This window comes from Oryza sativa, chromosome 6 (assembly GCF_034140825.1).
Source record: "Oryza sativa Japonica Group chromosome 6, ASM3414082v1".
NCBI lineage: Eukaryota > Viridiplantae > Streptophyta > Magnoliopsida > Poales > Poaceae > Oryza > Oryza sativa.
Window position 1 is genome coordinate 11,462,755 of NC_089040.1, and position 27,246 is coordinate 11,490,000.

The 27,246-nt window shown below is 39.6% G+C and overlaps 2 protein-coding genes across 14 annotated transcripts in view; one reads left to right on the forward strand and one right to left on the reverse strand.

Moving 5' to 3' along the window:
- Positions 1-806: 806 nt before the first annotated feature.
- Positions 807-10,355, reverse strand: LOC112939387 (uncharacterized). Of its 4 annotated transcripts, XM_026026550.2 has the most exons (4): positions 10,264-10,355; positions 9,617-9,779; positions 7,076-7,302; positions 807-2,146 (listed from the first exon to the last, which is right to left on the reverse strand). In XM_026026550.2, exons 3-4 carry the CDS (start codon positions 7,191-7,193, stop codon positions 843-845), a joined length of 1,422 nt encoding a protein of 473 aa, XP_025882335.1. In that variant the 5' UTR covers positions 7,194-7,302; positions 9,617-9,779; positions 10,264-10,355; the 3' UTR covers positions 807-842. The 4 variants fall into 4 exon arrangements, 3 of the variants coding, with proteins under 3 accessions (XP_025882335.1, XP_025882334.1, XP_066167295.1); XM_026026549.2 differs by lacking the exon at positions 7,076-7,302; XM_066311198.1 differs by lacking the exon at positions 10,264-10,355 and having other exon boundaries at positions 7,076-7,298; positions 9,617-9,761.
- A 15,451-nt stretch (positions 10,356-25,806) lies between these two features.
- The window catches only part of LOC9268400 (polygalacturonase non-catalytic subunit AroGP3), a 10,768-nt gene continuing 9,328 nt past the window's right edge, over positions 25,807-27,246 (forward strand). For all 10 annotated transcript variants that reach the window (XM_026026069.2, XM_066311264.1, XM_026026071.2 and 7 more), the window contains exon 1: positions 25,807-25,947. In XM_026026069.2, coding sequence (XP_025881854.1) covers positions 25,870-25,947 — 78 coding nt within the window. In that variant the 5' untranslated portion in view covers positions 25,807-25,869. The remainder of the gene's footprint in view (positions 25,948-27,246) is intronic.

Below are 27,246 nucleotides of genomic sequence, written 5' to 3' on the forward strand. Positions count from 1 at the left end.
ATTTGGTACGCTCGAGGTACCATGATACATATGATACCCTCGAGGTATCATCTAGTACGCTCAAAGTATCACCTACAGTATCCTCAAGGTAGTGCCCGTGGTCCTCGAGGTATCATGATACATATGGGTTATACATGGGGATTTTTTTAGGTATCAGGTATGTTATAGTGATACATTTAGTCTCTATGCTCTAGAAAGAGATATCAAGTGATTCAAATAAAAAAACACAAAGAAAGGAAAAGAATAGTGAAAAGAAAAAAAAAGGAAAAAAAATGTATGGTTGGGCCGTGGCCCAATACACAGGAGCGCAACAGCCCTACCGGGCCAGCTGGCCTATCCATGTACTCACTCTATCCTATAATATAAGACATGTACACATTCCAAGATTCAACTTTAAAAACATTTAACCAACAATTATTATAATATAAATTAAATTTTATTTGTTAAAATTATTATCATTGGATTGACATTTAAATTTACTTTAAGATGGTTATAAATTTGTTGCAATAAACCTTATAGTATATGAGAAATTTAAAGTCAAAGATTAGTTTTGAAGACTGTGCCAATGGTTGACCATGTGTTATATTATGGAATGGAGGGAGTACATATGTGCAAGTGTAGGAGTCCTTGTGGTCTAGCTAGCCACGTACCGACGTATGTATGTATAGGAGTCCTCGCTAAACGTGGTGGCTTGTGTGGATGGAAGCGTGCCATGCTAGACTGTCCCGTTGAAGAATGGTACACCGTTCTTTAATATTTCTATCTCAGCAAACCATTAATTCATCAACAGTGTGCCAACATGATGGTACTAGTTTTGCAGTTTTTATTAAATTAATAATACTTCACAAAAAAGGTCGTTCATTTTCTGGGTTACTAAAGATGTAACGAGCAAATTTCTTGTTAACTAGATCTGGCTTATGCCTTTTGTTAATCTCCTTTAGTCCACTGTAATAGTACCAATTTGAGTTCCCTTTCCTTAGCTTCACGGCTTGTTTGTTGAATACTATGTGATTGTCATAACCACCATGATGATTGGCATGCTCATGCCCATCTTCTGGATTGCCAAAGGTGTAATAATATGAAAATTTCTTCTTAGCTAGGTGAACATGATCATGTCCATGTGCGAGGTTGCCATAGATTGAACGTGAAAATTTGTTCTTAGCTAGCTTCAGCTTAGGCTTTTTGTCAATCCCATTCACTTCGCTGTGTTGGTATAAATCTGAAGTTTTCTTCTTTAGCTTCATGGCTTCATAGTTGAGTACCATGTATTTGTCATTGTGACCATCATAGTAAACATGACGGCTAACTGCTGGGTTGTCATAAATGTAACGTGGAAATTTCTTCGTAACTAGGCAAACATGATGATGTCCATCTGCTAGGTTGCCATAGATGTAGCGTGAAAGTTTCTTCTTAGCCATGTTCAGCTTAGATTCTTTGTCAATCCCATTTGCTTCACTGTGTTGGTACAAATCTGAGTTTTTCTTTTTTAGCTTCTTGGCTTTGTGGTTGAGTACCATGTATTTGTCATTGCGACCATCATAGTGAACAAGGTGGTCATTTGCTGGGTTGCCATAGACGTAACGTGAAGATTTCTTCTTCACTAGATTAAGCTCAGGCTTTTGGTCAATCCCCTTCACTGCACTGAACTGGTACAAATATGAGAATTCTTTCTTTAGCTTCATGGATTCAGTATTGAATACCATGTGATTATCATTGTGGCCATCATAGTCAACACGAACATGCCTGTCTGCTGGGTTGCTATAGATGTAACGCAACAATTTCATCTTATCTAGTAGAATATGATCATGACCATGTGATGGGTTGTTATTGTTGTGACGCGAAAGTTTCTTGTTGGCTAGGTCTAGCTCAGGTTTCTTGTTAATCTGATTTGTTCCACTGTACCAGTACATATCCAAGTTTTTCATCTTTATCTTCAGAGCTTCATACTCGAATAACATGTGCTTATCACTATCGCCATCATAGTAAACACGATCATACCCGTCTGCTGGGTTATTATAGTTGTATGGTGAAAATTTCTTCTTAGCTTGGTTGTCTAGCTTGGGATTCAATTTGAGTATTGAGCTCTTCTCATCAGCCCCCTTGGCTCCACTACCTGATGTAAGAAGGAGATTCTTCTTCTGGTTGCCTGTAGATACATGCACACGATGTCACAGTTCTTGCATTCGTTGATCATTATAAACTGAACTAGGAGTTGGTTATTTTCACCACTGATTTTAACTGTAAATGAAATCTTTATTCTTATGCGACATATAATCTTCCCCAAAGGTTGCTCATTCATGTACTGTTCTTGTCAAAACATATCTGACATTTGTCAGAATTTACATGGGAATCTTCCTTATTCTAATTCTACTACCTCCACCCCAAAATATAGGGGTAGTGTGGTGTAATCAGCCTCACATTTGTTACAAATTTATAAATAGTGCCATTTTACAGTTCGCAAATTAATATACAAAGTGCAGTACCATGGCACCTTTCAATTAAATACTATCACAAATAAATGATGTTTTGGGAAACAATATGATCATGCACCAAGGTATTAGTTTGATTATGAATAAATTAATAACTAGTATAAAACGTATAAAAATGAACCAAAGTATTTTGAAATTTTTTGAAGATAAAACTAGCCATACCATTTTCAAGTTGAATTGAAATATTCAAAGAGATATTGATGGTCAAAGTATATTGATTGCATGCATTACAAACATTACCCAACTAGTAGGTATTTAAATTCTATCTTTTTTTCTAGGGACGCAATTTGAAGATCGGATATATAATTTAAAATGCATATGCAGGCAGAGGCCTGGATTTTATTTTCAATTATTAAAACAACAGTTTCAAATGTTATGCTACATTTGCACAATCAACTATAAGGCAGTAAATTTATCTGCATCTTCATATACTGTTGATGAAATTGGCAAAATTCAACACTTGCAACCCCTGTACATACGTACTTGAAACATTAGTATTTTGTACGGGATTATATATAGACACTTAATTTTAGTGGACATTTTGGACTGTCAATGTCCAAGGCATATGTTTTGGTTACAGGAGAGATTACTTACTAAAACCTCATCAACTTTGTTTGATTTGAGTTATCACCTTATAAAAAATTTAATAAAACTTGAGCAAGTGAACGGTATTATTATATTGATCAAGTATAACTATATATTGTTAACTTTCCATGTTTATAGCATTAACTTCAAATAAAATATGCATTTGGTCATGCTGGTTTTGAGTGTGATTTTGGCTGTGTTGTACCACCTTGTAATTAAATTTGTACTCCCTCTGTTCCAAAAAGAATCTAATCCTAGAGTGAACATGTGTCTAGATTCATTATTAGGATTGTTTTTTTTAACAAAGCTAGGGGCCCAGCTTTTCAATTACACTAGAAAATGGCGCACCAGTTGGCGCGCTTATTAATTATAACCTGTATATAATACTTATAACTTATTTAGAATATATATTTGTTAGTTTTTGAGTTTTTCTACAATTTTCAATTTTATCAATTTTATCTGTTTTTAAAACTCATGGAAAATAGACTGTATATATTTTCTGGTTTATTTAGAACACAATAATTTCGCACAATTGTCAGAACGGCTAGTTCAATGCTCGTAAAATTTATTTAGGATAGAGAGTTTAGTTTTCTACTAACTTATCGAAGGTTAAAATATTTCCAAATATCATAAGGAAATTTGATGTATTTTGGTAAAGAAAATCACAAATCTGAATATTTTTTTCTATCTCTAGGGGGGTATGTGTAAACATCATAATTTACCCAATAGAGTTTCATATGCACACACCATAGCAAAATTTAGTTTGATATATGCACATGAATTACATAGCAAAATTACTTGTCCAACTTATAAAAAAAATAGCCTACTTGATAATAAGTTTTATCTTAGGGCCATTTATAAACACTCCAAACCGAGGGCCTATTTGTAAATTTAAATTTTTTAGAGGAAAAAGTTCAGAAAATTGTTTTGGTAGAACCGGACATGTTTTTTTTATCCTCTGCATAATTTTTACCTGGGGTGTGTAAAAATCATAATTTGCCCATTAGAGGTGCGTATGCATATCATTTAGCACAATTTTAGTTTGATATATGCACATGAATTATATAGAAAATTTTAATTTGATGCCCATTGCCTCATGCCAGAGCAAAATTTAAACTTGATAAAATTAGTTGCGAGCTACCTATCAAGCAAAAGGCACCCCTCTTGCTATTTTATTTTCTATCCACATTTCATTTTATTTCTCGTTTCAACGGGTGAAAACAATCTATCTATTATATTATAAAGATAGCTTGAAAATGATACGGTATTTGCTTTGATCGCATAGAAATTGTTACATTAATTAATATAAAAAGATAATAGTTGTATATACATAATATAATGATTGTATTTATATTAAATGTCACAAAACTACAATTATTTGGTTAAATCTAATCATGTTTTTAAAATATGTTACAAAATATATTGAACAAAAGCTAAGAATTGCAAATTTAATTCTATAATTAAAATATGTTGCACAAAACAATAATTGCAAAAATGAAGTACATGTAATCCTAGTGATATTTGCGTGGGACTTTCGTCGAGTTTGGGTAGAATCATAGTCGGTGATATTCGGTGCACCGTACTACCGTACTATGTAGGTTATTTGCTCAGTGAATCATAGTCGAAAATACTCATTATTTCTCATAGTTCTTGTTCTATGAGTGGTAGGGTGCACCATAATATTCAAAAAATGCTATCCACTTAGTATACTCATTCGTCAGAGTAGCTTGGACGTACCGTCAAGAGATAGAAGTGCTTGCTCAATCACATTGAGTTAGTGAAAAGACCACTTGGTTTGATGGTATGATTGATCTTCTACGTCCATTATAATTACCACATTGAATGTATATGTCAGATATACTTATAGATTCAACAAACTTCTAGTTCACGATAAGTCATCTTTAGTTAAAATTCGCACAAATAATTCCAATATATTTTATGCAATTCTATATATTTTACCGCAATATTAATTAAAAATAATAAAAGCATTACAAATAATCAATAATCATAAATGCCATAAATAAATTTTATAATCATGAATATATGAAATATAATTTCAGTGTATTTTGCAAATTTACAATGCCATTCAAACAAATATTCCAAATACAGAGGGCCATTTATGTATTTTCTAGAAATTTCAGGGTTTAAAACGCAAAGTTTCCAATGCAGAGGAATATGCGATTAATTTTTGGAAACCACAAGGGCCTTTTTGCAAAATCTATGGAGATTTTTTCCTTCTTCTCTACTTTCTTTCCTCCTTCCTTATCTTTCCTTCCTTCTTCTATTTACTTTTCTTTCCCCTTCCTCCACTGATGGCGCCAGCGGGTGCAGAGGCTGGACGGACGGCAACGGCGCGGTGGGTGCAGAGGCCGGTGAGGCGCTGCGGCCGGCCGTTGGCGTCGTGGCCGGGTGACGGAGAGGAGGAGGCCGTGTGGCGGCTCCGTGCGATTTGGAGGCCGGGACGGCGTGGTGGGGCTGGCTGCGGCCTCGGATGGAGGAGGCGGTGGCGACAGCTGCGGCCGCTCGCGCGCGCGGATCATGCAGCGGCGGCTTAGGCGCGTGGATCCGGTGGCGGCGGCTGCTCGGGCGCGCGGATCCGGGTATTCCCCCACACGGATCCTGAGTCGGCGGCGGCAGCGTAGTCTCACCTCCCCACGGTGGCGGCGTGCCCTCTCACTCCCTCTCCTTCCCGTCCCTTTCCCCTCTCTTCTCTATCGCCGGCAACTCCCACAGGCCGGATCCGGCGTAGGCGTCGGTGGCCCGGTTGCGGTGCCTTCCCCTCCACCAGATCCGGCGGCGAGAGGGGAGGCGGTGGCTGCCCGGTGGCGGGATGATTATTTAGATGTTCTTGTGTGATGTTTTAGTGAAAAATTTCTGTGATGTTTTTCAATGTTTCCTATGATGTTTTTTGGTTTGGGATTGGGATTGATTGATGCGGGGTGGATAAGGTCGATGCATCAGCTCGATTAGGAGAGGGGAATCTGTTGTTCTTGAGGATTTTTATTCAATGTGATTTCTTTATCTACTACTGAGTCCTGACTGTTCTAGATGAGGTCCATTGGATATTTTTTTTTCACCGTTGATATGACATCAGACGGCCACGGGAGGGGTGCGCATACGTGGCCGCTTCTCCAGCCGAGAATCCCGCTGGGGCTCGAAGCGTGGTGCCACGTGGCCCAATCACTGGGCAGGGTTAGAACCGTGCAATCGTATATAGAGATATGTAGGGGCAGACCTAGGTCCAAGGCAACATGGGTCATGGCCTGGCGCGGGTTCATAATCCAATGGGTCTAGCTAGGGACAGAATAGTATGGGCCAGCTTGGGCCTTAATTAGCCTATGCCTTGTCCGCCCCTATAACTATGATGAGATCATATGGCGGTATAATAATTGTGTGTGAAATAATGGTATATATATAGAGGGAGTGAAACTTGGAACACATACATCATTACAATCAACAGGTGACGATGTCGTTGCTGTAAAATTTACTCTACAAATTATGTGAAGTAATTGTTATATAAATTGACCAACATCGGTCGAGGAGCAGAGTGATCTAATATACTCCATGCATTTATTTTTGTAAGGTTTATTTTGATTCTATAAGAAATCAAATTTTGTAGATTTTGACCAATGTAAAGTTAGGAAACTCAAAAGTATATTTAATTAATGCATAAAATTAAACTAAACCATACGCTTTATTCATACAATTAATATTGGCTTTATGAGAAATTGATGGCTAAAGTTTGATCATGAAGACATTTTATAATTACTATATGTACATTTAAAGTAGTAAGTACTACTTCAACAAAGCATAGGAGTTAAACAAACATTTATAATATGAGTGAGGATTGAGTAAAGTAAAGTAAAGTATTTCTTGTATTGTACACCATCCCCGCAATCCAAACTACAAATTGCTATAAGTTGTATAGTACCACCTACACATTCGATGATTAATTATGCATCTCCTCTACTATTTTTATAAAAATAGTAGAATTTTCTTACGCCACATGTGTCCGATTTGGCCAACATTGTCTCCACTCGAAGCAATGAGAGTCTGCGTCCGATTCCTGCGTACATCGTGCAACGCCGCACGTTTGTTACCAATTTGCGTTGCCGGCATCCGATTGGCATTGATGTCTTCTCTGCGTAGCCCACTATATTTCCTTCCATATCTCGCATGATCTACGTTGCCGAGGGAGGCGACTTGACATGAGACGGGCTGGGCCTTCCTGCATCGACCGTGCCATGCATATAGATCGAATCCGTTTCAGTCCGAAGCAAGAGACTACGATGGAATATATTGACGTGCAATCCTTTCGCGCATTGGCAAATAAAAAGGGACGATGATGGGATAATAAACAACAAGACTTAACTGTCTATCTGTATAGGTTTTGCATGGATGCAAAAATCATAGCAAGGGCTCCTATTTTCATCAAGCAAATAATGGCCAACTCGTCGACCGACCTCGAGCTTCCTTTCTAGAGTAGGATATACTGCATATACTTAATATGTGATATTAACATTGCTTCAACCCATTACAACGCATGAGTATTTTCTCTAGTTACTATATAATTGTATCCCACTAATTAGCTTAAATATTTTATATGTCTTTCCACAGGCTTCGTAATGATCACTAAATCATACCCGTACAATTAGATTCATTAGTAAAATCATAGCTGTTTGATTAGATCTATATGTCAATCTCTATCTATATACTATTATAAAATTGGAGATGTTTCTGTTGGAATTTTGGTACGTTATCCTTGTTTGAGTTGGTTGTATGTCGTCCGTATCCAATTCGATGCGAATCTAGAATAACTATTATACACCCATATCCCATCCCAACCCAACCCTACCGGCCAACTCTATCCCGCGTGCCTCCAATCGGCGCCACACACGACCCTCCCTTGATCGGCATCTTTTTTTCTCTCCCTTTTATTTTTATTTTTCTCATTTTTTCTCCCGATAATCCTAATACTCTCCTTCTCCTTCTAATCTCGTCTCATTTATCTTTTTCTCTTCCAAATTTCCCTCCTCATAAATAGTTTCCTTTTGAATTTATCATTGTTTAAGGTGTGCATACGACAAGTTTGTTACTCTGCAAATGCTTTCCAACTATAGTAAAAAAATTATTAATTGAATAATCAAAATTTCAGTCTTTGATCGATGAGTATAGCAAAATGCACATGCGTCAACTTATGGAATGGCCACCCGATTGATTTGTGAAGCTATGGAAAGACGTACATAAGTGATTCTTCGTGTGATGACACATGAAGCACGCACAACCCGGTTGAATGCTATATATGGTTTCTGACTTTGTTTTGCTATTGATTTGTTTGTTTAATTTCGGTTTGTTGTTTAAATTGATCGAGTTTTATTAATCGTGAAAATTATTTTCACCTGTTGCAATGCACATGTATTTTTGCTAGTTATTTAAATGCCAGACCAGCCCGGACCAACTTCTACAAACAAATGAGTCCATCCAGACCAACAAAGTAAAATCAGCTATTGGCATGTGGCACAATATACTAGTATGCAGGGACTTAGACCATGTGCACTTTTTCCATATGAAGATGCTAGGGGGATGTGTTTGGTTGAAAGGAAATCCCTACATGGATATGACCATCCAACTTAACTATGTTTGGTTGATAGGAAGGACGAATCATGAATGAGACCGTTATAAGAGAGAATATTTCATGCAGATGCTGGATGAGCTATTTCGGAAATATTGGCCGGATGAGACCATCCACCTTTTCTAATCTTGACAATAATGATAATTAATATATTTTGTTGTTAAATAGTAATTAATTGTCAAGGTTTGTGTTGATTAGAGATAATGAGTCATTTTGTTGTTAATTTGTGTATAATATGGAGAAGTTAATGATAACTACCGCTAATATAGAATATATTATGTTATTAATAAAAACTTTCATATTTCCAGTTATTCATCCACATCAATCTAACCAAGTAAGAAACTAAATCATTCCCATCCACCTAACAAATTAAACAAAAAACTGGATCATATCCCTAAAAAATTAGATCATCATAGCTACTCAAACTTGACAATCAACCATTAATCTGGATCATAATTCCTGGTCATGGCTTATCCCTTTTGAAAATTTTGTTAATAGCTAGTCCCTAGTTACTTCTGTTAAGATTGTTCTCAGATACGTTACAATGAGCATTCACATCGATCTACTCAAACAAGTACCACCATAATACCTGGGGTTGATTGTCTTATACCAAAAACTCTTATGGTTTTGTGCAACTTGAACCATAATACCCTGTATTTTATATAATTTAATATGTTTTTTTATGCAGGTGTTAAGTAATTGGTGCTAAAATCTAGCACTCTATTTTGGAAGAAAAGAAATGAGAGGAATGCATATAACCAGTAGGAATCACTATGAGGTGCTATAGCCTATAGGCTGCAGTATTTTTTAATTACTTAGCTATCTTAAGCATGGCCTATGGTTCCATCTTGGTGTTTATATCTAGCTACTACTATGCAAATATATTACCCTTTTATAGAGAGAGAATTACCAGATGGTTGTGTCAAGAGGTTGAGTATGGCTGATGGTATTGGAGAATTGGGATGAACTGTCTTCCAGTATGCCATCACGTCAGCCGTGCGGTCTGGCACCATCATCGTCATCTTCTTTGCGCTCAACAACTTCCTCCCCTCGCCAACTCCGACCACCATCACCTGTCAACCAACCAACCAACCATCATACATCACTACTGATGTAGCCAAGATGTGTTATTTCAACAAAAGCTTTCATAGATGATTTTTTCAATTTATACACTTAAAAAAAAAACTAAAACACAACTAAACCACCCACTACAATATCACTTGTAGGCTACACGGGCCAATTTCACACCACACTGCAGGTTGCAAACAGGCATGGGTATTACGAATCTCCCCCAAAGATTCTACCATAGGATAACCCAATTCCCGCCACCTACCAGCTTGGCAAGGAACAATCAAGGCATCGTTCAACACACATGTGAACTATGAAAGTATATATAGCCTGTGATAATTTGTGACATATACACAAACATCATATCGTGTAGAGTGTGATTCAAAAAAGTAAATTATTCCTTGCAAAAAGGAAAAGAAGAAAAAATATATCGTGAGTGGGTGAAAAAGCATGGATGTAAGAGCTCAACTTAATGGAGACAACACTTACAAGAATAAATGAGAGGAGTGACAAAAGAGTACTCATTGCTTAGTCTCAGATAATTTTAGCATTGGCTGCTTATAGTTCTTGCTCAATTTGGTCAGGACTAGCACAAGAGGTATTTATAGGCTAGCATCGCTATCACGATCACGTACAATCATCTGCTAAAAAACAAAGAAATTGAGAAATGGTGGCAGGATCTAAAAATTAATTCTGAATTAATTTTCCATGCTGGGGCGCACATGCTTTTTTTACACTGTATATGTATTAAATTCAAATAAAGGAATACCCTGTGAAAACAGTGTAAATCCACTGCAAACTTTAAAAGGTATTACCAAAGTAACTTTTCATAACGTCTATGTATCTTATTATATAAAATTTTACAATGGCGAAAGATATAAAATCATCAATTTAAAGTAGTATGGCTAGAAAACTACATGAAATTTAGTAAATTTACACTGTATAAATGTAATACATACATTGTAAAAAAGATGGAAATCCAAAAATGATCAATCAATTGAACATCTAATCTATACCTTCTATAAAACTACAATCCACTAATCACATAAAGCTCAAAATGCAAGCATAACAGTTATTAGTTAACATACAAGTAGATCACACATCAACCCACTAAGCACTAAAAGATCAACATGCATAGTAAATACTAAAACTTAAATGTAACTACATACATTACCTATAAATTATTATTTTTTAAAGCTCAACATATAAAAATGTTAATTCATTATTACTCATATCATTTCCACAATATTTATATCTAAATTCATTCATCATTTCAACATCATTTAATACATATTCATTCATATATCCTGTAGCAAAGCGCGGGGTGTCACCTAGTAACTGCTATACAACAATCACTAGTATTCTCGATTGACAACCTCCTCAATCCAAGCTTCCATCTCGTGGTGCTTGGTCACGCAGTTCATACGAGTGAACGAAAGTGAGTTTTACTATGAACTTAAGGATACTGTGAACGATCTCCTTTCAGAAATCACTCCTGTTGAGAGGCCCTCCTCCTCCCTTTTTTCTCAATATGGAAGAGAGGCAGAAGAGAAATCCAGAGATAGCTCAACTTTTTCATGGAAAAGTTGGGGATCGAATGCAAGATTGAGTCCCTGCTGGATGGAATGGAAACACTAGAAAGATCATAAGAAACCGAGCTCAAAGTGAATCGCAAGAGAACCCCCCATCCCTTAGAAGGATTTGAAGCTGTTTAGACACTCATAGACAAGTAAAATCCAACTCAGGTTCCTCGAGAAGTGAAGTGAACGAGCAAGGTAAAACACAATCAAGTTAGGAAAAGAGTCTTTCATGCCAAGGTGAACATAGATAGGTAGAGTTAGTTTATTTTCCTTAATTACCAGAGAGAAGACTTACATGCCTGTTTGACTCCGCATATATACCCCCATTAAAAAGAGCTCTGCATATAGATATTCGATGACATGTAAATCAACCATTTTTTCCTTTTTGATAATCCTACGGTCTGCTCTTTTCCCTGGGGTGCTGGATATGTTCTTCATTGCTTCCGACAGCAATATTTCAACCTGAGCGGCTTTTCCTTTATATATGTAGGTATTGCAATGAAACATTTGTTCCTAGTAAAATCCCTAATCTAATCTTGCTAGTTAGATCTAGAGACAATGATGAAATTCGTACCACTTAATGTGTTGCTATGAAGACCAGAGGAGCTGTTAAGTTACTCTAGTTAATTTGGCCACAGCCTAATTTGCCATTAGTGTCACATTCACAAACTGCTGATCACAACTGTACTAAATTTTGGCGACTGTCTGGGCATATAACATACAGACAAGTGGTGTAATAAAATGTTTGGCTTGATTCAGTTGTAAAATTGAACCAAACAGTTCCTGAATAAATTGTGCAGCTAACCAACAAACAAGCCCCTCAAGCTTCAACATCATTTTGTTAGGTAGCAGTTATGTTTCGTTTGGATGGTCTCTTGTGTGTTCTGTTTGGAGGAGTTTTTGGCAGCTGTAGTTTTCTTGAAGTCAAAAGCTTGTCTAAACAATATAGCTTTTCATCCAGATTCTTAGAAGATGTAGTTATAGAATCCAGAAAATAAACTAGATTCTCACCAGCTGAATTTCTACTAATAGCTTCATAGAATCTAAAGCTACCTAAACATGCCCTTAGATGATGCCACCAGTGGGAGCTATTCTATTATCCTTTTTAGCTAGATGTGCCATGACTATGGGTTTGTTTAGCCAATCTTAAGGTTTTAGCTAGACGATGAAATCTGTTTGTTGAATAATTTTCTATGTAGTATGTTTGTTTCTTATTTTGAAAGAAATGTATGGCATGGTTCCTATAACTTTAAATTTTTAATGTATAATGTCATTGACTTTTGGAGATATGTTTGACTATTCATCTTATATTAAAAAATAACTAATTAGCAAGTGTGAAGAAAATATAAGTTGTGCTTAAAGTAGCTTTAGTAATAAACAAACCACAGTAAATTAAATGATAGCTACGCAATCCTTTTAGTAAGAAGAATTTGATCAAATGTTTTCTCAAGTATAGCAGCATCATATATTAAAAACGTACAGGAGGAATTATAGCACCCGAGGGAGAAAAAGAGGGAGCGAAGGGCTTCCAGCAGTTCAATGGGATTGTAAATACTTTTGGTTTTTTCCTCCTTTCAATTAAATTCCCGCAGTTCTTCTGCCGTCGTTTCTGCTTAAAAAAAAAAGGGCTTCCAGCTGAGTTTCATGACAGCGCCATTAATTGATTGTTAGCCCGATAGAGGCTCCACGACAACTCCCAACTAATATCATGAACATTTATGCATACATGATCTGACGATCGGTATGTGCTACTGACTTGGAAGGTATAGAAGGTTTGGTATGGATCGACCATTAATAACACGTTGGCCATATTATTAATTAGTTGATGACCTCAACGGTATCTAAAATTTAAAGTGTGACTTTCAAATACAGGAAGTTAGCTAGATGGCATGTATGCCATTAAAATTCTGTTTGTCACTCCCCTTTAAAAGAAATTGTTTGTCACAAATAGACAGTTCCTATTTCGAACTAACACACAAATATGCAACTGGGTGACAAATGTGCCCCTACTTTCGTCTGTTCAAATGATCTGGGTTTGAACAATGATTTTTGTTTGTGTACTTAACCAGGAAAACATCCTCTCAAAATAAGAAAAATATTGTTGGGAGGAAGGTGTAGTATAGTCTATTCATGATATTTTACTAGAATTAATTTTACGATCCATCTATTTTACTAGAAATTAATTTACTCACATTGTTTAATTGAAAAGACATTATCCAATATAATGTTTTGGAATAGCTTAAAATTTATCCAAGCAAATATATATGGACAAAAGGGTCCAGTTTGAGTTTTAGCAAATGTATTTTGAAGCGTATTTTGACTTGTGTTTAGGGTAGGACACATGCCTCGGGAGATTTGTCATCCAATGGACAATGACACATTCTCCCTGGGTTTGGAATAATAAGCATGACATACTTGTGCCAAGTGAATTTTTAGAGGCTTATTTAGGATCGAGAGATGTTCCTTTGAAATCTTTTTTTTTCTTATAACCTGAGGAGATCCAAGGTGACAAGTCGGCCACCGAATACTGTCGCCACTTCCGGAGCATGGATGATGCGATGGCCGACCTCGGCGAACCTATCACCGAGTGCACGCTAGTCCTCGCACTTTCACGAGGTTTGAATAAAAAGTACAATAATCTGCAAACTGTATTGCCCTTATAGCGTCGCTTCCCCACCTTCCTCGAGGCATGCTCTCAGCTGCTTCTTGCGGAAATCAACAAGGGACAACAGACCACCAGAACCGCCATTGCCTTCGTCGCCTCCACCAACAACGGTTCCGGTGGAGCTGGGTCTGTCGTCACTGCTGCATCCAGCACCACCAACTCCACCTCCGGGAACGGTGGCAACAACTGCAATCACTGCCATGGGTGTGGCAATGGAGATAGCGGCAACGGTGGCACTGCTCAGGCCTCCGAACAAGGTGGCGGCGGCATCCAAGCCACCCACTCAGGCCAACAGGCTGCGGGAGAGTGGCAACTAGTCCCAACACCAAGTCACGCCGTAGCACACCCCTTACAATCCCTGTGCCGATACCATTCAAATATCAGGCCATGCTCTCAGCATGCTGGGCCAGGTGTTGGCGGTCCTTAAATACCAAATGAAACACTGGACGTAGTGGTAGGGTTTGTTACTAACCAATTCCACAAGTGTTGGTAAATATTTGTATGTAGTTGATTATGGATGAAAGTACACCTGCTGTGTAACGAAATTGTCCTCCAAACGTCAGAACATCGTCTCCTACTCCAGCACTAAAGCCGAGTATAGAGCATTTGCAATGTTGTTGTTGGAACATGCTGGCTTCACCAACTTTTGCACGAGCTGCATTCACATCCCACTCGAACCACTTTGGTCTATTGTGACAACATCACTGCAGTTCAGCACCAGCACATCAAGCACGTCGAGATTGATCTCCATTTTGTCCATGGTTGTGTGACTACTCGCACTATTCAAGTTCTACATGTGTGAACTACATCCCAGTATGCTGATATATTCACAAAAGGGTTGCCGACTGATGTCTTCTTTGAGTTTCGGTCTAGTCTCAATGTCCAGCCTGTTGACGTTGCGATTGCCGGGGGTGTTAGCATATCTCATGTATATCGCATGTTTTCTTTCTTTTGGCCAGTCCTCCCAATATCCCTCCCAGGCATGTTTCTATAAACTGGTTGAGTAGGATACTAGGATAAGGATGATTATGTGCCTATATGTACTCGGCGTTGTGATCAATCGATATTGTGTTGAGTCCATCAATCTAAGAGTCTGTTGGGCCACTCCTCTCAGGCTCTCACGATGCCTGCGCCTGCACACGCTCTTGCACTTGACGTGGCCGATCTCACATCAGTCATGGAACACCAATCTATGGAGCTTGCATGATTGTGACGACACCTGATCTCTATCTGCAACTCTGTGTCTCCATTTTCTCATCCTGGATCCAATGGGTGGCGGTGAGAACATTGGGGATATTATGGAATAAGTTCACCGGAGGTCCCTCAATTTAACACCAAGATTTTTTGAGATCCCTTAACCACAAAACAAGAAATGTGCACCCCTAAACTTATATAAACCGTGCACATAAGGTCCTATGGCAGTATATGTGGGTGGTTTCGCTGACGTGGCATCCTAGTAAGCAAAAATAAATAAATAAAGTACGTGGGGCCCACATGTAAGAGAGAAAACGATATGGGCCCACATCCCTTGTTTCTTCCCCTTTCTTCTCTTCTCTCGTCTTCTTCGATGGGCCGAGACGCGCGGGGCGACGGCTGGCGAGAGCGGCCGCGGCGGCGGCGGCGGCAGGCGAAGAAGTCAGGCGCGGTGGTGGCAGGCGAACGCGGTGGCGGTGGGCGAGAGCGGCGGCAGCGGCGGGCTAAGCAGGCAGGGGCGGCCGGCGAAGCAGGCAAGGGCGGCAGGGTTGAGCGCCGGCGGCCGCGCGTGCCCACCGTGGTCCTCCGTGTCCGCCTCGTCGTCCTCTGTGGTTGCGCCGCCGGCCGCGTCGTTGAGGCGGCTGCTCGTCGCGGTGGTCTTGTTCACGTGGCCGAGCAGAGCGGACGGCGGGCGGAGGAGGGGGCCGCAACGGCGGAGGTGGCCGAAGGAGGAGCGTGGCGGCGGTGGGCGAGCTCCGCGGGCCTACACCGCCAGCCGAGCCGTCATCGTCCTCGTCGTCGGCCGAGCCATCCTCATCCGCGCCGAGCGCCGCGCACCGCTGGTTCCCCCTGCCAACTACACCCTCTCCGCGTCCCCGTCCGCATCCTCGCGCTCTCCGTCTCCGACCCCGACGTCCCGCTCAGCCCCGCCGTCGACGAGTCCTACACGCTCTCCGTCGACAAGTCCTACACGCTCTCCCCGCCGTGCTCGTCCGCTCGCCCACCGTCGTGCTCGTTCGCTCTGCCCGCCGCCGTGCTCGTCCGCTCGCTCGCAGGCCGCGCTCGCCTGCTGCCGCTCGGCTGCCGCGCGGACCCGCCGCCGCGCTCGCTCGCTGCCCGCCCATCGCTGCTCCGCCCTCTCCGCCGCCAGCGTCTACGCGGCCGCTTCTTGCCGCTGCCGGCGGCAACGGCACTCCCGGAGTCCATGGAGCTCGGCGACGACGCGTTGAGCGAGCTGCAGGCGGCCGAGCTCGCGTCTTTGCTGCTGCTGCTGCAGGTGCAACTATTGCTCTCCTGGGTTAGCACTTGCTCTTGCTCCATCTGTGTGACGAGCTAGCGCGCGACGACCACCAAGATTGCTTGCTAGTGGACCGCCGGCCTCACTCAGTGAAGAAGAAGAGAAAGAGGAGAGATAAAAGAGAAGAGAAGGAGAAGAAAAGCAAAGAAAAAAAAAGTACTATTGATATGTGGGCCCCACGTACTTTTTTAATTTTTTTTTTACTAGAATGCCACGTCAGCGAAACCACCCACATATACTGCCATGGGACTTCCTTTGAACGGTTTGTGTGAGTTTATGGGTACACATTTCTGGTTTTGTGGTTAAGGGACTTCAGAAAATCTCGCTGTTAAGTTGAGGGACCTCCGGTGAACTTATTCCGGATATTATTGACAGGAGCAGTGTGGAGCCAAATCCGCCGCTGTTGCTGATTGCTACTCCATCAAGGGCTCGAGCTGTGTGGATCAGGCCGCTTCCGCCGCTTGGCCCACTCCACTAGCTTGCCTACACCCTAACACAGCAAGGGGTGGGCACATGGCTACGGTGTAGGTGCCCCCACCTAGGTGAACCCTCACTTTACAGTGTAGATTGCAACAACAACATGTAAATTACAACAACGATTCTTCTGTTAACTATTTCGACGAACCTGCAGTTTAATCTGAAAATTTAGGCAAAATGTGACCATTGCAGTCTTTTTCTTCTTTCTCAAACACACTATTCCAGTCTTTTGGAATGACCCTAAAGCTGATCAGTTAATTGTGAAGGAACCCTCTACTTCGCAGAAGCAGAAATGATATTTGGCATATACTTTGCAGAAACAGAAACACAACTTGGCGGTGGCTGGTTTATTTAGAAATCTCTGCTTGGTTTTGATGGCAAGCATGGTAATTTCAGAATTCTCCAATTCTTGTTGACAAAAAAATTCTGCTGGTTGAACATGGTGTGATAGTGATTTGAGACATTAATCAATGATGGATTATCTGCTTGCCTGTTCTTTCTGTTACATGAGTTGTGGGGTGTTTTTCTGTTAAATTAATCTAGGTTGCTCTCTTGATCTGATCTAGACAGATCCTGAGCAAAGGTTGCAATTAGGAAAACAAAAAGAAAAGGTGAGAGAGGGTGCTAGTTGAAGTTATTGAATGGCTTAGTATACCTGTTGACTGTAGATCAGTCAATTTTAGTTCAAATGTTTATTGATTTTGTCATGTATACTGTACTATGGTTTGTGAAGAACAAGAAGAATTTGTATTTGGTCTACTTAATTGATCTAAATTATGTAGAACTTCATGATTTTCTTCAGTGCAAAACATTTCTAAAAAACTGCCAATTGTAGCTTTTTTTCATTTTTCTTTGTATCCCCATAAAGAACTACCATAACTTTTTTTTTTACCTTGTGCGAAATGACATATGCAATTTTTTAACAAAGAAGCAGTCTTATATCATGCGTGTGAGGCCATATATCAACATTTTCTTCAGTGCAACAGTCTTTTCTATTCTAATCTGCTACTAGAAAATCATGTGCCTCACATTTTACAGGATCTTTGATGATATGAATGCTTAAGGATGCTATTTTGAATTGCTGGTTTTCTCAGCAAGCAAAAGTTGCATGGTTTTGTCTGATCATTTTTTATTACTTCACAATGATGATAGATAGGATATTGCATTGTGTTGTCTGATTTGGACATTCTTGAACTGCAGCCCTTTAAACTTATATTTTTCATATTGTCCTTACAAATAATGAGATCTTCTCATCAAATGTTTCTAGACAAACACTGCTTACTACAGGGGAATCTCTGTGCTCTTTATCCAATCTGCAGAGATGAGGGTACCAGGGAGTTGTACAAGGTTCTTGGTGCCACTTACATATTGTTATATGTTATACTATTTAATGAATGTCTAAAACACAAGGAATAGGTCCCCCATCATAGCAATAAGCTTCTGCTTTATGTTAAAAAAAAAACGATTCTATGTGTGAAGCTTTGTGATCTCATAGGCAACTAGAGAGGTAAAAGCACATGGTAAACCTAGGTTCCACTGGTGGAGAAATGCTCTTTACTCCCGGTTTAGAACCCTTTGTAGTCCCAATTTTTCAACCGGGACTACGAATCCGGGACTAAAGATCGCTATCTTTAGTTCCGGTTCAAATAACCAGGACTAAAGATCAATCTTTAGTCTCGGTTAATAACACCAACCGGGAGTAAAGAGGGGAATCTTTAGTCCCGGGGATAGCGGCAGTCCCTCGAGGTCCCTTTTCTTTCTTTTTTTTTTCATTGTTAATTTGCTAATGGCTAGAGTTAATCCCTGTATTTTCTCCCAAATCGAGTGGGATACACATCCCCAAATCAACATCCTAAATATTAAGTTACTTATACACACAGAACAAATACATCACAAATCCTATACACAGATCAAATACATCACAAATCCTAAAAAACTACACACAAATTAAATACATCACATATTATACAAGATTATACATCTCAGATCCATGCGATGTAATGAATCACAAATTCTAAAAAAAAAAATACATCCAGTGAAACACAAATTATAAAAAAAAAGCAAATGAGCCGGCCGCCGCTCGCCTGCCCGCGCGCGGCCGTGCCGCCGCCCGCCGCCCCACGCCTGGCCGCGCTACCGCCGCCCACCGCCCGCCTCCCCACCGCCGCCGGCCGGCTGATGGGAGGGAGTAGAAGGGAGGAGGAGGAAGGGCCGACTGATGGGAGGGAGTAGAGGGGAGGAGGAGGGAGGGGAGGAGGAGGGGAGGAGAGGGGAGAGGAGGAGGAAGGGGATTGGATCTGAGAAAAGGAAGAGAGGGGATGATCCAATCTTATCTAAATATCTGTCTGGGACTTAACCGATGTGGGAGAGAAATATTTACTCCCGGTTGATAACTCCAACCGAGACTAAAGATAGATTTTTAGTCCTGGTTGGTAGTACCAACCGGGACTAAAGATCTAAATGATCTTTAGTCCCGGTTGGTAGCCCCCTGACATACCTCTGACAGGGATGAACCAGGACTAAAATCATCTTTAGTCCTGGTTGGAGATCAAAATTTTTTTAACCGGAACTAAAAATCGTTTTTAGTCCCGGTTTTTAATGAAACCGGGACTATTGTGGAATTTGGTCGACCGACCAAAGATGGTTTCTCCACCAGTGTTCTTATACATTTTCTTAACATTGATTTTTATTTTAACTGCATTTTAAGTTGATCTTAAAATCGGACCATATGATTTACTTACTCTGAATAGCTTATTTTCTGGATGTTCTTCAGGAATTTGGATGCAACTGCACTAGGAATTCATCTGGATTTTTTTGGTTGGTTGTGATAACTGCAGCAAAACATCTCAAGAGGATAAACCTTCACTGTCATTGAAATAAAAAATACACTTATTAATTGAATAACGTATTTTTAATCCATTCTGAACAGTGCAGAACTTTCTGAATTATCTATCGGTGTTTAGCGGTTGATTGTTGTTTTATTGAGGGGTATTATTAAATATCAAAGTAGATAGATGCAGATAAAGAATCAAGTTTTATGACTTGGTTTTAGTTATACATATTTTTCTTCAAAGTGCAAAAATAAAAATTGTACTCCCTCCGTCCCATGATATAAGGGATTTTGAGTTTTTGCTTGCACTGTTTGACCACTCGTCTTATTTAAAAAAATTGTGATGGTGACTCATACATATATTGTCATTACTAAATATCACCATAGCATTAGCACGGGCACAATAATGTTTTATAGTCAATTAATGACTTGTTTCTTTTTAGTATCGCTAAGCAGCTCACCTAAAAAAGTTAGAACAAAACCATACACAGGGGCCAAAAAAAGCAGGGTGAGTGGCGGCCAAGGATCAAAGTGTCAAGGGGGCATTTGCCCCCGCTCACTGCAAAATTGAGTGGTGTTGATGAAAAACACGAGGCCTGGGAGATCTGCTTAACTCCAGTGCAGGTCCAAAACTCGCCTTCGGGTATGCTAGCGTACCATACCAAATTTGGTCGTTAACAGGTGGGGGCAAAGGTCCCCACTTGTAATACTCTAGATCTGCACATGACCATACATCCCTAGCTCCCTGCCAAATCTATGCTCCCTGTAGTTGGTCGGCTTGTAGTAGACTTGTGACGTACAAGTGTAAAGAAAAATCTATGCACTCCATCGTTATAAAAGGAAACGCTCTCTCACTCCCTTCTCATCACTTCGCTCACTCACTCTCACTCATTTCCTCCCATTAGTCTTCCCACTCACGTCTCACTCCTCTCACTCACTTCTCACTCGAATGAGTCAGCAGCCACCCTGTTGTGGGCACGCATCCTAAGGGGCTGCCAAGGCAACCAGGGCGGGAAGGGTAGTCGGGGTCAGCTAGGATGAAAAGGAGAACCAGGTGGCGACGGTGGCTTGAGCGTACACGGTGGCGCAAGCGGCGACGGTGGTGGTCTAGGTTACCATGGCGCTAGAGGAGGATGAGGACAAGATAGCAGAAATGGTGGCCGCGGGTCAACGGCAGTGGGCGCATAAGGTCTAGGGCGAGGTGGTAAGCCATGATGCGGTTATGATCGTTAGGTTGGTTTAGTCATTCTTTTTACAACTTGCCTCGATCCTTACTGCAAATGGCAAATTCATGCAAGAAAGAGTGTAGCTAATAGGTGGAGGATAACTAGTGCAGGTGAAGACAAACATGCTCAGTGCGGAATTATCTGGCAAGTACTTGCAGCTAACTTCAAGGTTTATTGGCAACAGGTTACAGACATTTGTCCAAGCTGAGCCAATCTTGTGTCCTGTAGGTATTGTCGAGGCAGTTGAGCAAATATGTCACTATCGACATACGTACAACAAAGCTTGGCGTGTTTAGCAAGTTGCTATGAAGGTTGTTTGGGGAGATTGGGACGAGGCATATGAATGCCATGAAAGAAAAAAAAAACCCGAACATGCATTTTCGTGTTGAGGCTCACCATGAGAAGTCAAGAATTGTGGAAGGAGTGCATAGTTGTGTATTTGGCCGTGCGTCATGATATTCGGGCAGTTAGTGGAGGCATTCAAGCACTTGAGGTCGGTGTTAGCAATTGATGGGACCTTCTTGACCGGTAAATTTAGGGGTGTATTGCTCACAAAAATAGGGACATTGTCTGATCAGCCATAATAGAGAAGTGTGTATAATATCTGATAAGCACCCAGGCATATTGAACTCCATCAACAACGAGATACTAGGGCATCAACCCATTCACCATAGATGGTGCACGAGGCACCTATGCACTAACTTCTATATCACTAGAGCTACCCAGGATCAGATGAATGACCTCGAGCGCATATGTCAAATAAACAAGAAAGTTGTGTTCCTATGTGCGGTGAAGTGCCCCATGGGTTTGGTTGGAAAGTGATCAAAGAAGTGGCTAGAGGACAATATGCCACTTAAGGTTAAATGGGCCAGATCATTTGATACCGATGGACGTCTATACAACTTCATGGCTAGCAATATGGTCGAGAGTTTCTACAATGTCTTGAGAGGCATTCAAAAATTCTTTTTATGTCAAAAGGAGAATGTGTAATAACTTTTTTATACCAAGAGCACGATATGAGAGGAGAGATGAGTTGCACAAGAAACGGGGGCGGGTGGGGTAGGAAAGAAAATTCTTGACATTGAAAATAGAGGAGGAGCGAGGGAGGGGGGAATGAGTGAAGAGTCTAGTGGAGACAACAAATGTTGATAAATGTGGGTGTAATTCTTTTTACATCAAGATGAGGGGCTGTGAGGCGCACTATTAAGTAGCGCACTGTTTAGCGCATATTAGTTTGTTTTTTTTACTTTACGCATGCATGACCTATTTAGTTTTATATTTACATCAGATTTTCTTTCATATGACCGATGAAAGGTCTGAGAGTTTTATAAAAAATTAACAGCACCATACATTTAAAAGCAAGAAGTAATTTTTTTTATTAGATAAGGATATTTTTTACCTGGCCTATACATCCAACCGTGTGTATATATATATATATATATGTGTATATACATATGTATATGTATATATATATATATGTATATGTATATACATATATATGTATATGTATATATATGCAGCTATTTAAATTGGGAACTTAGCCATACGAACAACCAAATCTAAAATTCACTCCTATGGAGATATATTTGAAGGATCTTATGGTGCTAGGAATAATTAAATGTGCAACCACTATATCTTCCATTCACTCAAGTACATTCTTGTCACATCACATCTTATTCTCACGTTAAGCTCGCGCTCTTAGTATGATTTCACGTGTTTCTCGCAGGCGTGGTTATTTGTCACATCAAGTTCCAGATCTCATTCAAATGCATTTCGCTACTAGGTAATTAAGTTAATAATTACATTTGTTAGAAGTGTATATCACAATAATAAAATGCAAACGCATTTCCAATATTGCTGATTAAATAACACTTATTCTAAAAGAAAGTAATATAAGAAAGAACATCTCCAAACGATTCTAATGAGGATTGAGCTGGATAGCGGGGATAACAGGTACTCCCTCCGTCCTATAATATAAGGGATTTTGAGTTTTTGTTTATAACGTTTGACCACTTGTCTTATTCAAAATTTTTTTAAAATTATTATTTATTTTATTTGTGACTTACTTTATTATCTACCGTACTTTAAGCATAACTTTTCGTTTTTTATATTTGCAAAAAATAATAAATAAAACGAGTGGTCAAACGTTGCAATCAAAAACTCAAAATCCCTTATATTGTGGGACAGAGGGAGTAAAAATGAAGGGAGCTAGGAGAGCGATGGATATATGCCTTCCTAGCTAGTTCCCACACCCCTCTTAGCTACGGAACTAAAAATAACAACAACAACATAATAACAGAACACATAAAAAAATGGATTAGTATGATTTTTTAAAGTAATTTTCCTATAGACTTTTTTAGAAAAAAAATATTGTTTAATAGTTTGTGAAGCGTGTGCGTGAAAAACAAGTTAGAAAAGGTTGGGACATTCACATAAAAACTCAGCCTAATTAAGCTGGTGTTTATGTCACTTTTAGGTCCGTATGTTTTGATACACCATGAACAGTAGTGCTCCCCCTCTCACATCGTAAAAAGCAGTGCTCCCTCGTAATAATTCAGTGAAATGCAAATCAGTACTATGTTGTGTTCTTAAATAATGTAGAATAAAAATAAAAATATACTACCGTTGTTCCAAAATATACCATTATAAGATGGATACATGTATTAAGAAAATGAAAGTGATTAAAAACATGTTGTGATTGATTGAGAAGAAAAAAAGAAAAAATTAAAGGGAACATAGTTGTAATTTGTTGAAAAAATATATTAAAAAATTAGCTTTATTTTGGTACAAGTTAAGTACATATCTGGGTTAGAAGCAGTGAGAAAGAAGTGAGAGGATTCATTCGATCATTCGTCGCCAGCTACGAAAAATCTACAAGGACAGGAACAAACAGATGGATGTTTCGTCGCCATCGCATGCGGAGCGCGCGGTGAGCCCTGCCTGCCGAATCCACGAGATATCATATCAACCCTGCAGCACTAGCTGCCACTCCGTTTGGTGCAGCGTCCATAACCAAATCTAGAAATAATTGCCATTTCCAATTAAATAATTGCACGTGCACTGCATGTCTGGTTAATAATTAAATAATCTTCGAAAGTTTTGACAAACTTGACCCGGTCCATTGTCGAGATAAGCTCTTTAAATTAAGGGTCAATTTTTCAAATTTTCGCGGAAGTAATCCCTAGCTAACTAGCTAGCTGACCAATTACCATTGTTTCTTTAATATATGACTTATTTGGTTTTTCAAATTTATTTGACTATTCGCTGAAATATTCATGCAAAGAAATCACAAACACGGTAGACATGCTTAAAGTACTTTTGATTATTAGTATTTTTTAAATTTACTTAACAAAGTAACTAATAAATAGGAAAAAATTCTATATGTCCCAAAAACATTGGATAGAAGTTCATTGAACACCCTAAACTTTAAAATTAAACATCCAACCACCGAACATTGTCATACCATTCATATATTACAGACATTGGTTTTTTATATTTTAAAGTTTAAACGAGGGGTTTTGACAAAAATAATATAACATATGCTTACATAAAATCCATCATCCGTTATTAGTTTGTACAGTAATGTTATATTAAGTTCGCACTCATCCCTTCTTTCTATAAAGCTAATGCCCACTAAACACCTAGAGCTCAACATGTAAGTGTTGTATTTATTAGTACTCCTAAAACCTAGATGCAAGCATGCCACATCAACCCATTAAGCACACAAATCTCAATATGCAAGCATATAGTAATTATATCTACAATTTATTTCATTCTAAAACTAAACATACACATGCTAAACCATCATTCTCAAATTATTTTCATATTATTTCAATCCAAATTATTTCATTAATTCTCCAATATCTAATATATATCCCGTGGCAAAGCGTGGGATATCTTTTAGTTTATATAGGAGTACAAGTGAAAGAAATAAGGGGGTAAAGAAGAGAATCAAGTGAAGATTTAACATATACATCCAAGACATATGTCACATATTCAAACTCATCCATTGTATATACAAATTATATAGTAATCATTTTTTTAAACCATCATATGGGCTGCATAGATGGTATTATAAACTACATAGGATTAAACGTCTGGTTTTAAAGTTTAGGGTGTTAGATGGACTATCATCTAAAGTTTACGGGGTATATGGAATTTCTTCCCCAATAAATATTATTCAAAGTTTAAGGAAAAAAATCTACATCATATATTAGAAATGGAGAGGTATATACGTGGGTTTAGACTGATGGTGTGATATTATCTTTCACGTTATATTTTAATAAACACGGATGACCTATAACATGTTTATTTTTTTTCCTCCGAGGAATGGCCCTCGTAACCATGTTGTCTATTCAGATCTGCACAATATTTTTATAATTAATGATTTCTAATATAGTATACATGACAGGCTATCATCTTACTATAATAGAGCGTATGGCCCCATCATTTGGCTTATTACGGAATAAGCCAAACGACATATTTGCAAATGAAAAATAATTTGTAAATAAAACTTTTTTATATGTGTTTTTAGTGATCTAAAAGCAAAGGCTAAAAAGAAAACTTCGGTGAAAATCCCTAAAATCATGATAAGTATAAGCATAAGCGAAAAATGAGGCTTGTTTCTCCCTTGTTTTCTCATGATTTCACATCATCATAGCATACTCCCTCATACTATAAAATTGTTCATGCGCAAGCTACTCCCTCACCTAGTCGATTAATTATATTGGCCGCGTGGTCACTAGCATGCATCATTTCGTTAATTAATTAATTGCTCTTACGTACCCTTCCATTTTCGGTGTATAAATAGGCAACCTCCAGTGGACATGGCCTCTTCAGAGATACATATACCATCAACTCACGTAATGGATGTCCTCGTACTACTCATCTCACTGATCCTCCTGGTGAGTGTGAATTTGCTGTTAATTTAGTTTAGAAATTAACCTCTGAAGATACATTCTGCGTGACAGTTAATTGATTATATATATGTTTATATGCGGCAATCAATCGTATCTCTCCTGTCAGTAATTTTTACCAACGTAACTTAATTTATCAAGGTATATATACCTTACAAAGTGTAAACCCTGCTTACTACTCTTACTTATTAGTATCTCTGCTATCACTTAATTTTTTTTTCATTTACTCGGAATTGATTGCTTTACATTGTTTGTCAATTATGTTAGGCTTTGTTCGGCAACAATATACAGTGTTTTCTTTTAAAAAATATTTTGTGTTTCTAAATGAAGAGTTAGCTAGCTAGTTTTGGAATATGTAATAACATGGGAAGAATAACTGTAAACTAGCATGCACTACCCAGTACCTACATAGAGTGCTTATATTATGGTATATATACACATTATTTAGTTTTCATTTGATTTATTGTCTAGATTAGTTTTTTCTGTACTTCATATGTTGGTGAGTATACATGTCAGTTGTAACTTAGGTGATGTCACAAATTATATTATAAGTTGCAACAATTTTGGAATGCACGATAATCATAAATATAAGGCAAAATTTGCTACACGACACGTAAAAATTGTGTAATTAGCTGAGGGACACCGCAAAAACGTGACACTGCCCCAACACACTACAAAAACTGTGAAATTTGCTGTAGGACACCGTGCACATTATTTTATCATTTTCTAGCTGAAAGTGGTGAGAATATTTTTGAAATGCCCAGATTGCCCCCGCACGTCACCACACACAGACAAAAAAAACAATTCTCCATTAGGATGGCCGAAGGGGCGCAGCTAGCTGCGGCCGGAGGGGCGGCGCGAGCGGCGGGGCACGGCCTGGTGGCGGCAGCGCCGGTGCGACGGGGGCGCAGCCGAGCGGAGGAAGAGTTCGACCCTGGCGTTGGCACTGGGCACGGCAGACCGAGGATGGCACGACGATGCCAGCGGCTGGGCGGAGGTAGCGCGGCGTTCACGGCGTGGACCCGAAGGCGACGACATCGACATTGAGGGCATGGTGCTGCTACAGCCTGCTTCTGGGGCGCGCGGTGGCTGCCGTCGGAGGAGGAGGAGGAGGCCAGCTGGCGCGACGAGCCGCTGATGGTCGCGCCGGACAGGCTGGACGCGCTCGGGCCGTACATGACGGGCGGCACCGCTGGCAACGACGCCCCGCGGATCGACCCTCCCGCCAAGGACGTGTCGTTGCTTCCACGCTGCAGTGCGCTGGTTGCCGTCGCCGAGAAGGAAGTA